Below are 12,141 nucleotides of genomic sequence, written 5' to 3' on the forward strand. Positions count from 1 at the left end.
ATACATGCAGAGACCAAAATCAACAAAAGAATGAAAGAGGTGGTGAATAATACAAATATGCTGGCATGCATACGCCAGGAGTAAAAATAAATCGCTAATTTTGAGTATGTGGACATCCCTTCAAATGAGTGGATTTGGCTATTTCAGCCACACACGTTGCAGACAGGTCTATAAAATCGAGTACACTGCCATGCAATTTCCATAGACAAACATTGGCAGAAGAATGGCCCGTACTGAAGAGCTCAGTGACTTTCAACATGGCACCATCATAGGAGGCCAAATTTCTGCCCTGATAGAGCTGCCCCGGTCAACTGTAAGTGCTGTTATTGTGAAGTGGAAACATCTAGGAGCAACAGCTGCGAAGTGGCACACCACACAAGCTCACAGAACAGGATCGCTGATGCGCATAGCGTGTAAAAATCGTCTGTCCTCGGTTGCAACTAGGGTTGCACATTTTGGGGAATATTCAAAAGGTGGAAACTTTCTGTGGGAATTAACGAATATATGCAAATTAATATTAATACCATTTAAAATGTAGATGTTTTTTTTTGCATTGGATATATTTACCATATCATATGGAGACAGAAACAAACATTTTACCTTATCATAAGTAGACATAAATGGCAAATGATTAAATCCTTTCAATATAAATTAAAAAAACTATTTAGTTACAAATTGAACTTTAATGGAGTTGACTCTTCACATGTGATGATTTCACTGAACAACAAAAGAAAAGGGAATATTGAATGATCCCCAATGATCCATCGCATCTCCCAAAAACATTTTCAACATACATCTGTAAAATTAGTCTAGAAACTAAAGCTTTGGTTGTCTTCCTCTCAGGCTTCCATGTATTCTCCCTACAAGTCCTCATAGTCCACCTCTTGAACATCAGACTCTGAAGCTTCACTGTCACTTTCCAACCTTGTTGAGGATGGCTCAGACTCAAAAAGACTCAAATTTGCCTGGATGGCCACCAATTTTTCAACCCTTGTATTGGTCAGCCTGTTGTGTGCTTTGGTGTGTGTTCCCAAACAAGGATCAGTTGCGCTCAGATCCACAAATTCCCTTCCACCAGGTCGCTTAGTGGTTATAGCGTTGGGCCAGTAACTGAAAGGTTGCTGGATGGAATCTCCGAGCTGACAAGGTAAAAATCTGTCGTCCTGCCCCTGAACAAGGCAGTTAATCCACTGTTCCCCAGAACGCCGTCAATGTAAATATGAATTTGTTCTTAACTGACTTGCCTAGTTAAATAAAGGTTCTATAAAAATAAGTACATGAGATATGTTGGAACGACTGCCATATTGCATCTCCATCCCAAAGCCCTTGCTTGGAAGTGTACTTCACCAGACTGCCAAGAACCTTGCCTTCATTCAGACCAAGGTGGCGAGACACAGTAGTGATGACACCATAGGCCTTGTTGATCTCTGCACCAGACAGGATGCTCTTGCCAGCATACTTGGGGTCCAACATGTACTCTCCAGTGTGTATTGGCTTCAGGCAGAAGTCTCCACACTTTTTGATGCATTTCAGAACTGCAGTTTCCTCTGCTTGGGGCAACAGTGAAGTGGGCAGGACAGTATGGATTTATTCTCTTACATCTGCAAGCAGAGTCTGAACATCAGACAGGATGGCATTGTCTCCCTCAATCAGTACAATGGTTACTGCTATAGGTTTCAGGAGTTTCAGGCTGCTTACCACTCTCTCCCAAAATACATCATCCAGGAGGATCCTCTTGATGGGGCTGTCCATATCGGCAGACTGTGATACGGCCATTTCTTGGAGAGACACTTCCCCTACAGGAGACTGTCAAACATGATGACAACACCACCCCAACATGTGTTGCTGGGCAGCTTCAATGTGGTGCTCTTATTCTTATCACTTTGCTTGGTGAGGTTGATTGCTGCTATAACTTGATGACCCTTCACATACCTAACCATTTCCTTGGCTCTCTTGTAGAGTGTATCCATTGTTTTCAGTGCCATGATGTCCTTGAGGAGCAGATTCAATGCATGAGCAGCTCAGCCAATGGGTGTGATGTGAGGGTAGGACTCCCACTTTAGACCAAGCAGCCTTCATGTTCGCAGCATTGTCTGTCACCAGCGCAAATACCTTCTGTGGTCCAAGGTCATTGATGACTGCCTTCAGCTCATCTGCAATGTAGAGACCGGTGTGTCTGTTGTCCCTTGTGTCTGTGCTCTTGTAGAATACTGGTTGAGGGGCGGAGATGATGTAGTTAATTATTCCTTGCCCATGAACATTCGACCACCCATCAGAGATGATTGGAATACACTCTGCTTTCTCTATGATTTGCTTGACTTTCACTTGAACTCTGCATCCAGCAAATGAGTAGATAAAGCATGTCTGGTTGGAGGGGTGTATGCTGGGCAAAGAACGTTCAGAAATCTCTTCCAATATGAGCATCAGAGGTGAACCAGTAGCACACACAGCTCGAGCAAGACATTCATCAGCATTTCTCTGACTACGTTCCTCCATTGAGTCAAAAACAACTTCTGATTCCAGGAGGACCATGAGCTGTTGCTATCGATAAGGTGTCTGATTCATCATTTTCACCTTGAATAGAAGTAGAGGGACTTTTGTCAGAGGTTGCTTGTTGTGAGCGCTGAGGGAACTTTATGCACTTGGCCAGATGATTCTGCATCTTTGTTGCAAATGTACACAGCTTTTCCTTCTACATTAGCTGCAGTGAAATGTCTCCATACATCAGATAGTGCCCGTGGCATTTTCCTGTAAAAAAATAGAAAAAAAGGAGTAAAAAACCCCCAAATACAATTCCATGTACAGATAAATAGTTAAGCAGTTAGATTAAACAACTCCTTTGTAAGATAAATGTTTTAAAATGACACATGTATGGAAACAGGTGAATTAACACTCCTCAGTTAGCAGGCTCAAGCAAGCTAAAACCCACATGGTAGCAAAAACTAACTAGCAGAAATTATTAAGTTAGAAATTATTTAAAAACACACTTTGCTGTAGGCTACCATTTACAAAAAAATCAGGTATGTCATAAAATATATTCACCCCACCCAGTATTGTAATCAAAACTTACCAGAAAGCATGTAGTCCTTGGCTCAGATAGTGTAGTAGTATGGGATCAATAGCATCTCATTAGTGTGCAAGATCTTGAGAATCAGCTGTACATGTGATGGAAGAGTGCACTGCACATGTGATGGAAGAATGCACTGTGCATGCAGAGGGTTGCAATTCCATTCAATTGGGGATAGTTTAACCAAAATATGCCACAAGACCTAGAATAGCCTTATGTGTATCCCACAAAAAGGTTCACTGTTATAAGATAACTTTTTTGATGAATTTAAGCAAAATTCCCCAAATTCCCAGGCTTAACTTCACATCGGAAATTCCCCGGAAAGTTTCCAACCCTAGTTGCAACACTCACTACCGAGTTCCAAACTGCCTCTGGAAGCAACAGCAGCACAATACCTTTTCGTCGGGAGCTTCATGAAATGGATTTCCATGGCCGAGAACCCGCACACAAGCCTAAGATCACCATGCTCAATGCCAAGCGTCGGCTGGAGTGGTGTAAAGCTCGCCACCATTGGACTCTGGAGAAGTGGAAATGCGTTCTCTCACGCTTCACCATCTAGCAGTCCGACGGACAAATCTGGGTTTGGCGGATTCCAGGAGAATACTACCTGCCCGAATGAATAGTGCGAACTGTAAAGTTTGGTGGAGGAGGAATAATGGTCTGGGGCTTCTTTTTCATGGTTCGGACTAGACCCCTTAGTTCAGTTGAAGGGAAATCTTAATGCTACAGCATATAATGACATTCTAGACGATTCTGTGCTTCAAACTTTGTGGCAACAGTTTGGGGAAGGCCCTTTCCTGTTTCAGCATGACAATGCCCCCATGCACAAAGCGAGGTCCATACAGAAATGGTTTGTTGAGATCAGTGTGGAAGACCTTGAGTGGCCTGCACAGAGCCCTGACCTCAACCCCATCGAACACCTTCGGGATGAATTGGACCGCCAACTGCAAACCAGGCATAGTCGCCAAGCCTCACTAATGCTCGTGGCTGAATGGAAGCAAGTCCCTGGAGCAATGTTCCAACATCTAGTGGAAAGCCTTCCCAGAAGAGTGGTGGCTGTTATAGCAGCAAAGGGGGGACCAACTCCATGTTAATGCCTATGATTTTGGAATTAGATTTTCCAGGTGAGCATACTTTTGGCCATGTAGTGTAAATGGACCAAACCTCATTCCTTAGAGATGTTCTTCCATCTGACTGAAACGGTACCATGTCACTGTAATAATACATGTCTAGGCTGCTTACCTCTGAGCTCAGTGAGGATATCAATCTTCTGATCCAGGATCTGCTCTAGCTGAGTGGCGTAGGAGTCCACGTCATAGTCCACCTCCTCAGTCATTTCCAGCAGAACCTTCTCATCCTCCAGCCACCGGATAGACTCCTGTTCACAATAGACACACACACACACACACACACACACACACACGTTAACATCTCACCAATACGGTCATTTCATCTTCCTACTGACAAACAAATGATTCAAATCAATGACTTTGCTCCCATCAAGTCAGTATCACATTAGCTTGAAGAAGTGGATGATTTAGAGAATTTCATGGATAGTCACTCCACAGGACATTAATCTTGCAGATGAATTCAACACAGAGGTGGAACCTCCTAACCATATGTGAAAGGATCTAAGAGGAGCCATCTGTTAATGTGGTCTGACCTGGAAGACAGCTCTGTGGTCCTCCAGCACCTGTTCCTCCATCTCCACCATCTGAGACACAGCCTCATGGAAGTTAAAGAGCTGGGGTGACACCTCCTCCTCCTGGAGAGACAGACAACAGTCAGACACACACACACACACACACACACACACACACACACACACACCCAGCATCACCTCTTTTGAATAAATTACCTCAAGGAAGGAAGAGCTGGGGCTCATGCACAAACTCATGCACACAAACACTTGCGCACACGGTGAGAAAACCATCTAGGATAAAAGCTGAGTGAGCATAAAAGTGCATTATAAGAGTGTTGCTTACGTTCTGCTCACAGAGGAGTTTGAGGTCGTCTCTCTGGGGTGAGCTGCCCAGGTGGTCCCAGTCATTGTCCAGCAGGTCCACCACATGGATGTTGGGCCGGACCCCCTCGATCACCTGGTTAGTATCCACCGTCAACTCCTTCACTCTGTGTGTCAATCAACATATCCTCCGGTCAGCTGACAGTGCTGCTCAGCCCAGTTAAATACACTCCACATGATGGGCCTTACTCAGTAGGGACAAACAGTCAGGATATTGCAGATAGAAATGCATTACTTGGATATGACTGTGACTCAGAGTATTACGTCTCGTCAGTTCTATGCAATACATTTGACTGAATGTTTTGGCCCATTGAATAGACACCCAGACACCATCACAACACCAGTGACACCATGTGCAGCCAATGGGTCAATCATCTGTGCTCTTTTTGGTTGCAACTTGCTTGACAATCCATTTTAGGTTACAGTGATATAGCCCTTTAAAATAAAATGTTTTATCTTTTCAGTCGATAAAACCAAATGAAGCAATAAGAATAATCAGTTAATCAAATTCAGAGTGCTAGATTAGTTGTTCCCCACTAACACAGCTCTAAATTATGATGCTATAGAACTGTAGAAGCTGTGTGTTTCAACAGGGCCCTTGCATGTTAGCCATGTTTGGCATGACAATGAGCGACAATGAGTTGGCATGATAGCACAAACATACGGCCAGGACTGTCTATACTTCTGGCATCTCGCGTATGTTTAATGAGGTGTGACTGAGCTGATATGGTCCAGTACAGCCTAACCTTATTGACTTGTGTCTGACCCACTGACTGACTGGGTGGTGACAGGAATTGCTGTAGCAGTTGGAGATGGAACAAGCTGGTCTCACTGCACCTTTGGCAATAATTGCAGGTACTTAGCCAAGGAATTATCCTCTAACTAGCACAGTATAAAATGACCAGTCAAATATTAGACTGACTGGTTATGCTGCATGACACCATAAACAAAGATTTGGAACCAAATGCCACCTCACAAGGAAATTATGTGATAAAATGTACACACACACGTTATTGTCCATGAGAGGATATGAGGAGAACAACAGCTTTCACAAGTTAACACAAACTCAGCACACCAAAAGATGATCGCAGAGCACATGCCAAGGCTGGAGAAAAGGATGAAAGAATGTTTCATGGAGATTGAATAAAAAGGAAAGGAAATGAGGAATAAGACGTGTGGACAAGTCCTCCACAGAGACGGGTGAGAACGATGGAACAAAGACCAAAAGAAGAAAGTGTGTTGTGTGTATTTTACAACTAATGTATGCATACAGGAAAAGCATGCAGGTAAGTGTATGCTTTGACAACAAAAAGGTATTTGTGTGTGTGCACACAATGGGAAGGTGCTTGACCTGCAGGGAGAAGTAGCAAAGTCATCGTACTCATAGGTGGGCGAGAGCTCCGAGAGACTTCCACCGCCCTGGGAGAAGGGGATATCTGAGGGACTGATCCCAAACTCCTTTACTCTGCAGAGCAGAGCACAGCGCCAAGCCCAGAGCAGAGGAGCAGGAAACACAAGAGAGAGGGGACGAGGGTCAGGACACACAAAACTAGAGAGAAATAGGCATTTTTCCTTTCCCCATGACCTGCCTGCCACAGTGGCACTCATTCAGTCTTTCACATGTAGCCAACATCTGATCAAAATGCTGCAGGCAGATACAGTGGGGCAAAAAAGTATTTAGTCAGCCACCAATTGTGCAAGTTCTCCCACTTAAAAAGATGAGAGAGGCCTGTAATTTTCATCATAGGTACACTTCAACTATGACAGACAAAATGAGAAAAAAAACCTAGAAAATCACATTGTAGGATTTTTCATGAATTTATTTGCAAATTATGGTGGAAAATAAGTATTTGGTCAATAACAGAAGTTTATCTCAATACTTTGTTATATACCCTTTGTTGGCAATGACACAGATCAAACGTTTTCTGTAAGTCTTCACAAGGTTTTCACGCACTGTTGCTGGTATTTTGGCCCATTCCTCTATGCAGATCTCCTCTAGAGCAGTGATGTTTTGGGGCTGTCGCTGAGCAACACGGACTTTCAACTCCCTCCAAAGATTTTCTATGGGGTTGAGATCTGGAGACTGGCTAGGCCACTCCAGGACCTTGAAATGCTTCCTACGAAGCCACTCCTTCGTTGCCCGGGCGGTGTGTTTGGGATCATTGTCATGCTGAAAGACCCAGCCACGTTTCATCTTCAATGCCCTTGCTGATGGAAGCAGGTTTTCACTCAAAATCTCACGATACATGGCCCCATTCATTCTTTCCTTTACACGGATCAGTCGTCCTGGTCCCTTTGCAGAAAAACAGCCCCAAAGCATGATGTTTCCACCCCCATGCTTCACAGTAGGTATGGTGTTCTTTGGATGCAACTCAGCATTCTTTGTACTCCAAACACGACGAGTTGAGTTTTTACCAAAAAGTTATATTTTGGTTTCATCTGACCATATGACATTCTCCCAATCCTCTTCTGGATCATCCAAATGCTCTCTAGCAAACTTCAGACGGGCCTGGGCCAGGCTACTGGCTTAAGCAGGGGGACACGTCTGGCACTGCAGGATTTGAGTCCCTGGCGGCGTAGTGTGTTACTGACGGTAGACTTTGTTACTTTGGTCCCAGCTCTCTGCAGGTCATTCACTAGGTCCCCCCGTGTGGTTCTGGGATTTTTGCTCACCGTTCTTGTGATCATTTTGACCCCACGGGGTGAGATCTTGCGTGGAGCCCCAGATCGAGGGAGATTATCTGCTCCCACAGTTGATTTCTTCAAACCAAGCTGCTTACCTATTGCAGATTCAGTCTTCCCAGCCTGGTGCAGGTCTACAATTTTGTTTCTGGTGTCCTTTGACAGCTCTTTGGTCTTGGCCATAGTGGAGTTTGGAGTGTGACTGTTTGAGGTTGTGGACAGGTGTCTTTTATACTGATAACAAGTTCAAACAGGTGCCATTAATACAGGTAACGAGTGGAGGACAGAGGAGCCTCTTAAAGAAGAAGTTACAGGTCTGTGAGACCCAGAAATCTTGCTTGTTTGTAGGTGACCAAATACTTATTTTCCACCATAATTTGCAAATAAATTCATTAAAAATCCTACAATGTGATTTTCTGGATTTGTTTTTCTGATTTTGTCTGTCATAGTTGACGTGTACCTATGATGAAAATTACAGGCCTCTCTCATCTTTTTAAGTGGGAGAACTTGCACAATTGGTGGCTGACTAAATAGCATCATCTAGCCATCATCTACCCATTTCTAAGCACAAAAATGCTGTGTGAACGAGCACAGTGAAGAGCTCAAGGTCCATAGAAACCTAAAGGGAGCGTGGTCAAAGAAGAGGTTCCTATATTCCTTTTCTCAGACACTTCTCTGCTGATCACAGATGGAAAGCACAATTGTAGGAGACACAGTTTCCCATGGCCAGCTGTAACATGTGTGCCCACCTGTTAGCGTAGCGTAGCGTGTTGAGGGTGTTCTCACAGGATGTCATGCCAGGAGAGATGGTGGCTATCTGGATAGGACAGAGGTGAGGAGAAACTCAGTGGAGGTAAGGTAAGGCCAGTACAAAGACCAAGTAAGGTGGCTTGTCCTTTGCAGAAAATGTGTTTACTTAAAAGCTACAGGGTCCCCTGCAGGGTCGGTATAGGCCTAGACCAGTGGTCAGCAACCTTTCTGAGTCAAGAAACATGAAATGGGAACACTTCGCCTACCCAGCCAACGGCGCGATACAAATAAATAAAAATAGAAACAAGGCTTTGTCGTTGTTTTTCTAAGAGAAATGTTTGGCGAACGACAAGGAATACCTTGGTGACCACTGGCCTAGACCATGGGCCAGGTGTCTTAAAAATAGTAATTTTTAATAAAATCAGAGATGACTGAACCCTATGCCAGTGAGGAAAGAATTCACCAATTACCAATCCCACTAGCAGTGACTAATGATGAACTCACCATGCATGTGCGGGAGTTCTCCCCTATGAAGGAGTCTCGGAGGACCTGTGTGAGCTTGCTGGCCCTGAATGGAGTGTGTGGTTTGTTCCGTCCCAGCGCCCTGATGCACTCCTGGTAGAGTTAAAGAGAGATACAATGAGCTACAGTTTGTCTGCCTGCTGCGAAGTCTGACTGGCTGACTGATATACATTCTGAGAGATGGGACAGGAAAAATACAGTTGACCATTTCTATAAGATTACGTTATGTTCAACTAAGACTGCTAGCTCTGTTCATCTGAAGGAAAACGTATCTCAGACAGCACACTATCAGAGCTGAATTCATGTTAAATCCTGTAAATCCCTCTAAGATTAATAAACTTTTACTTGAACTCTCAGACTAAACATCTGCTGACGTTCTACCGAGTGTCCCTGTCAGAATGCTCTGCAGCTGCCCTCTGACCTCTCCCCTCTGACCTTTAGTGCCAGAAGGCTCTTGTTGATCTCAGCTCCCTCCAGGCGTGTCTGGCGGTCAGCGCTGGATGTGTCGGCCCCCCTCTCGTTCCCCGCCAGGTCAATCAGGGAGAACTTGCCATGCATCTTCCCCTTCCTCCTCAGAATGATCTGGAACACGGCGTGGCTACGGGACGAGTGGGCGTTGGCCGAGGTCTGCCCTGACGTTCTGAGAGAGAGGAACAGAGAGGGAGAAAAAGCAGGAAGGGGAGCATTTAAATGTAATGCACAATAACGTTTTAAAGATCAGCGTTTATGTCATTAGTTAGGGAAACTGTGGGATGTTGCTACAAATACCTTCCACTCCGTTGCCTTACCTGCAGCTGTTGCCCACTTCTATGAGTTTGAGGACGTCCTCTGTGCATTTGACATCTCTCTCATGCAACCCCACCACCTGCACCTGCTGCTTCCCATCCTCCAGCACCCGGAGCTTAGCCTTACCATTCAGCAGGTCAAACACCTAGAAGACACACACAACAATCAGGTCAAAAACCTATACAACCACACACGCAGTCAGGTTAAACACAGTCAGGTCCAACACATATAGGACCACAACTAAAAACCAGTCTGTCAACATTATCACCCACGGGAGCAATTCACCGCTTCCCCTTACAGTCCGGGTTAAACACTTACAACCAAGTTCCCTCCATTATTTTGGGGCACTGACCAATTGAGGTCTTGGAAGCAGAAACTTGAACGTTGTGAGAATTCTGTGCAACTTCCGGCACACGTTTACAGTGAACACTGAGGCTGTACCCTTACAGTTTTAGACAGTAGTCAATAGTGTAGTGTCTATTTGAGCATAATGTAGGCCTATCAGAGTGGTCTACCAATGAAACCAATAGAGAAAATCCTTTAACATTTTCACATGGAAATAGCTTTTGATTTTTATGATAGGTCTAAATTCCATGAGACTTTAAAAAAAAACATTTTTTTAACATCATGGACCAAATAGGTAATTGTAAATTGCATTGTAATGTGTTATATGATGCAATATAAACTGTGTGGTTCGAGCCCTGAATGCTCATTGGCTGACAGCTGTGGTATATCAGAATCGTATACCATGGGTATGACAAAACATTTATTTTTACTGCTCTAAATATATTGGTAACCAGTTTATAATAGCAATAAGGCACCTCGGGGGTTTGTGATATATGGCCAATATAAGGGCTGTGTCCAGGCACTCCGCGTTGCGTCGTGCACAAGAACAGCCCTCGTGCCTTATTGCTTAAATAAACCACATTACAAAATCAAATATATTATTATTACCAAGCAATAAGGCCCGAGGGGGTGTGGTATATGGCCAATATACCACGGCTAAGGGCTGTTCTTAAGCACGACGCATCGCAGAGTGCTAGGACACAGCCCTTAGCTGTGGTATATTGGCCATATATCACAAACCCCCGAGGTGCCTTATTGCTATTATAAACTGGATAACAACATAATTAGAGCAGCATAAATACATTTTTTGTCATACCCATGGTATACGGGCTGAAATACCACGGCTTTCAGCCAATCAGCATTCAGAGCTCGAACCACCCAGTTTATAAAGAGAATTAGACAATGTAGGCTACACTCTGCCCATTAGCTTATATGCAACACGGACCCTTTAATTAAAGACTCAATCTTGCAAAGTATGTTTCGGTTTGTTGCATTGAAATGGGGCTGATAATGTTGATTCGATCACATTAGAGAAAAACGTTGATAGTGAAACTCAATCTCTTGCGTCTTCTGCGGGGCAGTCCTGGAGGAGATGCGTGCTACCTGTCCCAGACCTGCTGTTTTCAACTCTCTAGAGACAGCAGGAGCGGTAGAGATACTCTCAATGATCGGCTATGAAAAGCCAACTGACACTTACTCTTGAGGTGCTGACCTGTTGCACCCTCGACAACTGTGATTATTATTATTTGACCCTGCTGGTCATTTATGAACATTTGAACATCTTGGCCATGTTCTGTTATAATCTCCACCCGGCACAGCCAGAAGAGGACTGGCCACCCCTCATAGCCTGGTTCCTCTCTAGGTTTCTTCCTAGGTTTTGGCCTTTCTAGGGAGTTTTTCCTAGCCACCGTGCTTCTACACCTGCATTGCTTGCTGTTTGGGGTTTTAGGCTGGGTTTCTGTACAGCACTTTGAGATATCAGCTGATGTAAGAAGGGCTATATAAATACATTTGATGTATAGCCACTCACGCGCGCAGCTTAGAAGGAACATTGCCTACAACCAAAACCACAAGTTGATGCTGTACAAACGAGTCATTAATCACTTGCCTTTCCACTGTAGATTTCAAAGAAGGTTGCGTACACCTGAAGATCTAACTTCTTGTAGCAGGGTTTCTTCAACATGACAAACACATCCCGAGCTGCATGAGGACAAAGGGGAAAGAGACTAAGAGAAAGTTTTACAATTGTAATTGGTTCTGAGCATTACAGCACCAACAACAATACTAAGTATCCACTGAGAATCACTTACCAGCTAATGCATAAATCCCTTTAGAACAATCCTGGTTCTTTCCAGAAAAATCTCCACCCATAGTCTGAAACAAAAGACGGCAATATTCACAGTTCTGATTGTGGGTGAAACATAAACAGAAATGAAAATGCAACAACGCTTGTACACATTGAACC

At 44.1% G+C, this 12,141-nt stretch overlaps 1 protein-coding gene across 8 annotated transcripts in view; it reads right to left on the reverse strand.

Moving 5' to 3' along the window:
• The window catches only part of LOC106580407 (kinesin-like protein KIF2A), a 37,197-nt gene that overhangs the window by 946 nt on the left and 24,110 nt on the right, over window positions 1-12,141 (reverse strand). For 4 of the 8 annotated variants that reach the window (XM_082966340.1, XM_082966343.1, XM_082966339.1 and 1 more), the window contains 10 exons: window positions 11,987-12,050; window positions 11,785-11,876; window positions 9,833-9,975; window positions 9,480-9,684; window positions 9,027-9,137; window positions 8,522-8,589; window positions 6,442-6,555; window positions 5,053-5,197; window positions 4,731-4,832; window positions 4,310-4,445 (listed from right to left, as the gene is read on the reverse strand). In XM_082966340.1, the coding sequence (XP_082822466.1) occupies window positions 4,310-4,445; window positions 4,731-4,832; window positions 5,053-5,197; window positions 6,442-6,555; window positions 8,522-8,589; window positions 9,027-9,137; window positions 9,480-9,684; window positions 9,833-9,975; window positions 11,785-11,876; window positions 11,987-12,050 (1,180 nt within the window). Of the gene's footprint in view, window positions 1-663; window positions 2,749-4,309; window positions 4,446-4,730; window positions 4,833-5,052; window positions 5,198-6,441; window positions 6,556-8,521; window positions 8,590-9,026; window positions 9,138-9,479; window positions 9,685-9,832; window positions 9,976-11,784; window positions 11,877-11,986; window positions 12,051-12,141 lie in introns of those variants that run through there. The other 4 variants (XR_014381829.1, XM_082966342.1, XM_082966341.1 and 1 more) reach the window with 4 other exon arrangements.

Source organism: Salmo salar, chromosome 20 (genome assembly GCF_965601325.2).
Source record: "Salmo salar chromosome 20, fSalSal1, whole genome shotgun sequence".
NCBI lineage: Eukaryota > Metazoa > Chordata > Actinopteri > Salmoniformes > Salmonidae > Salmo > Salmo salar.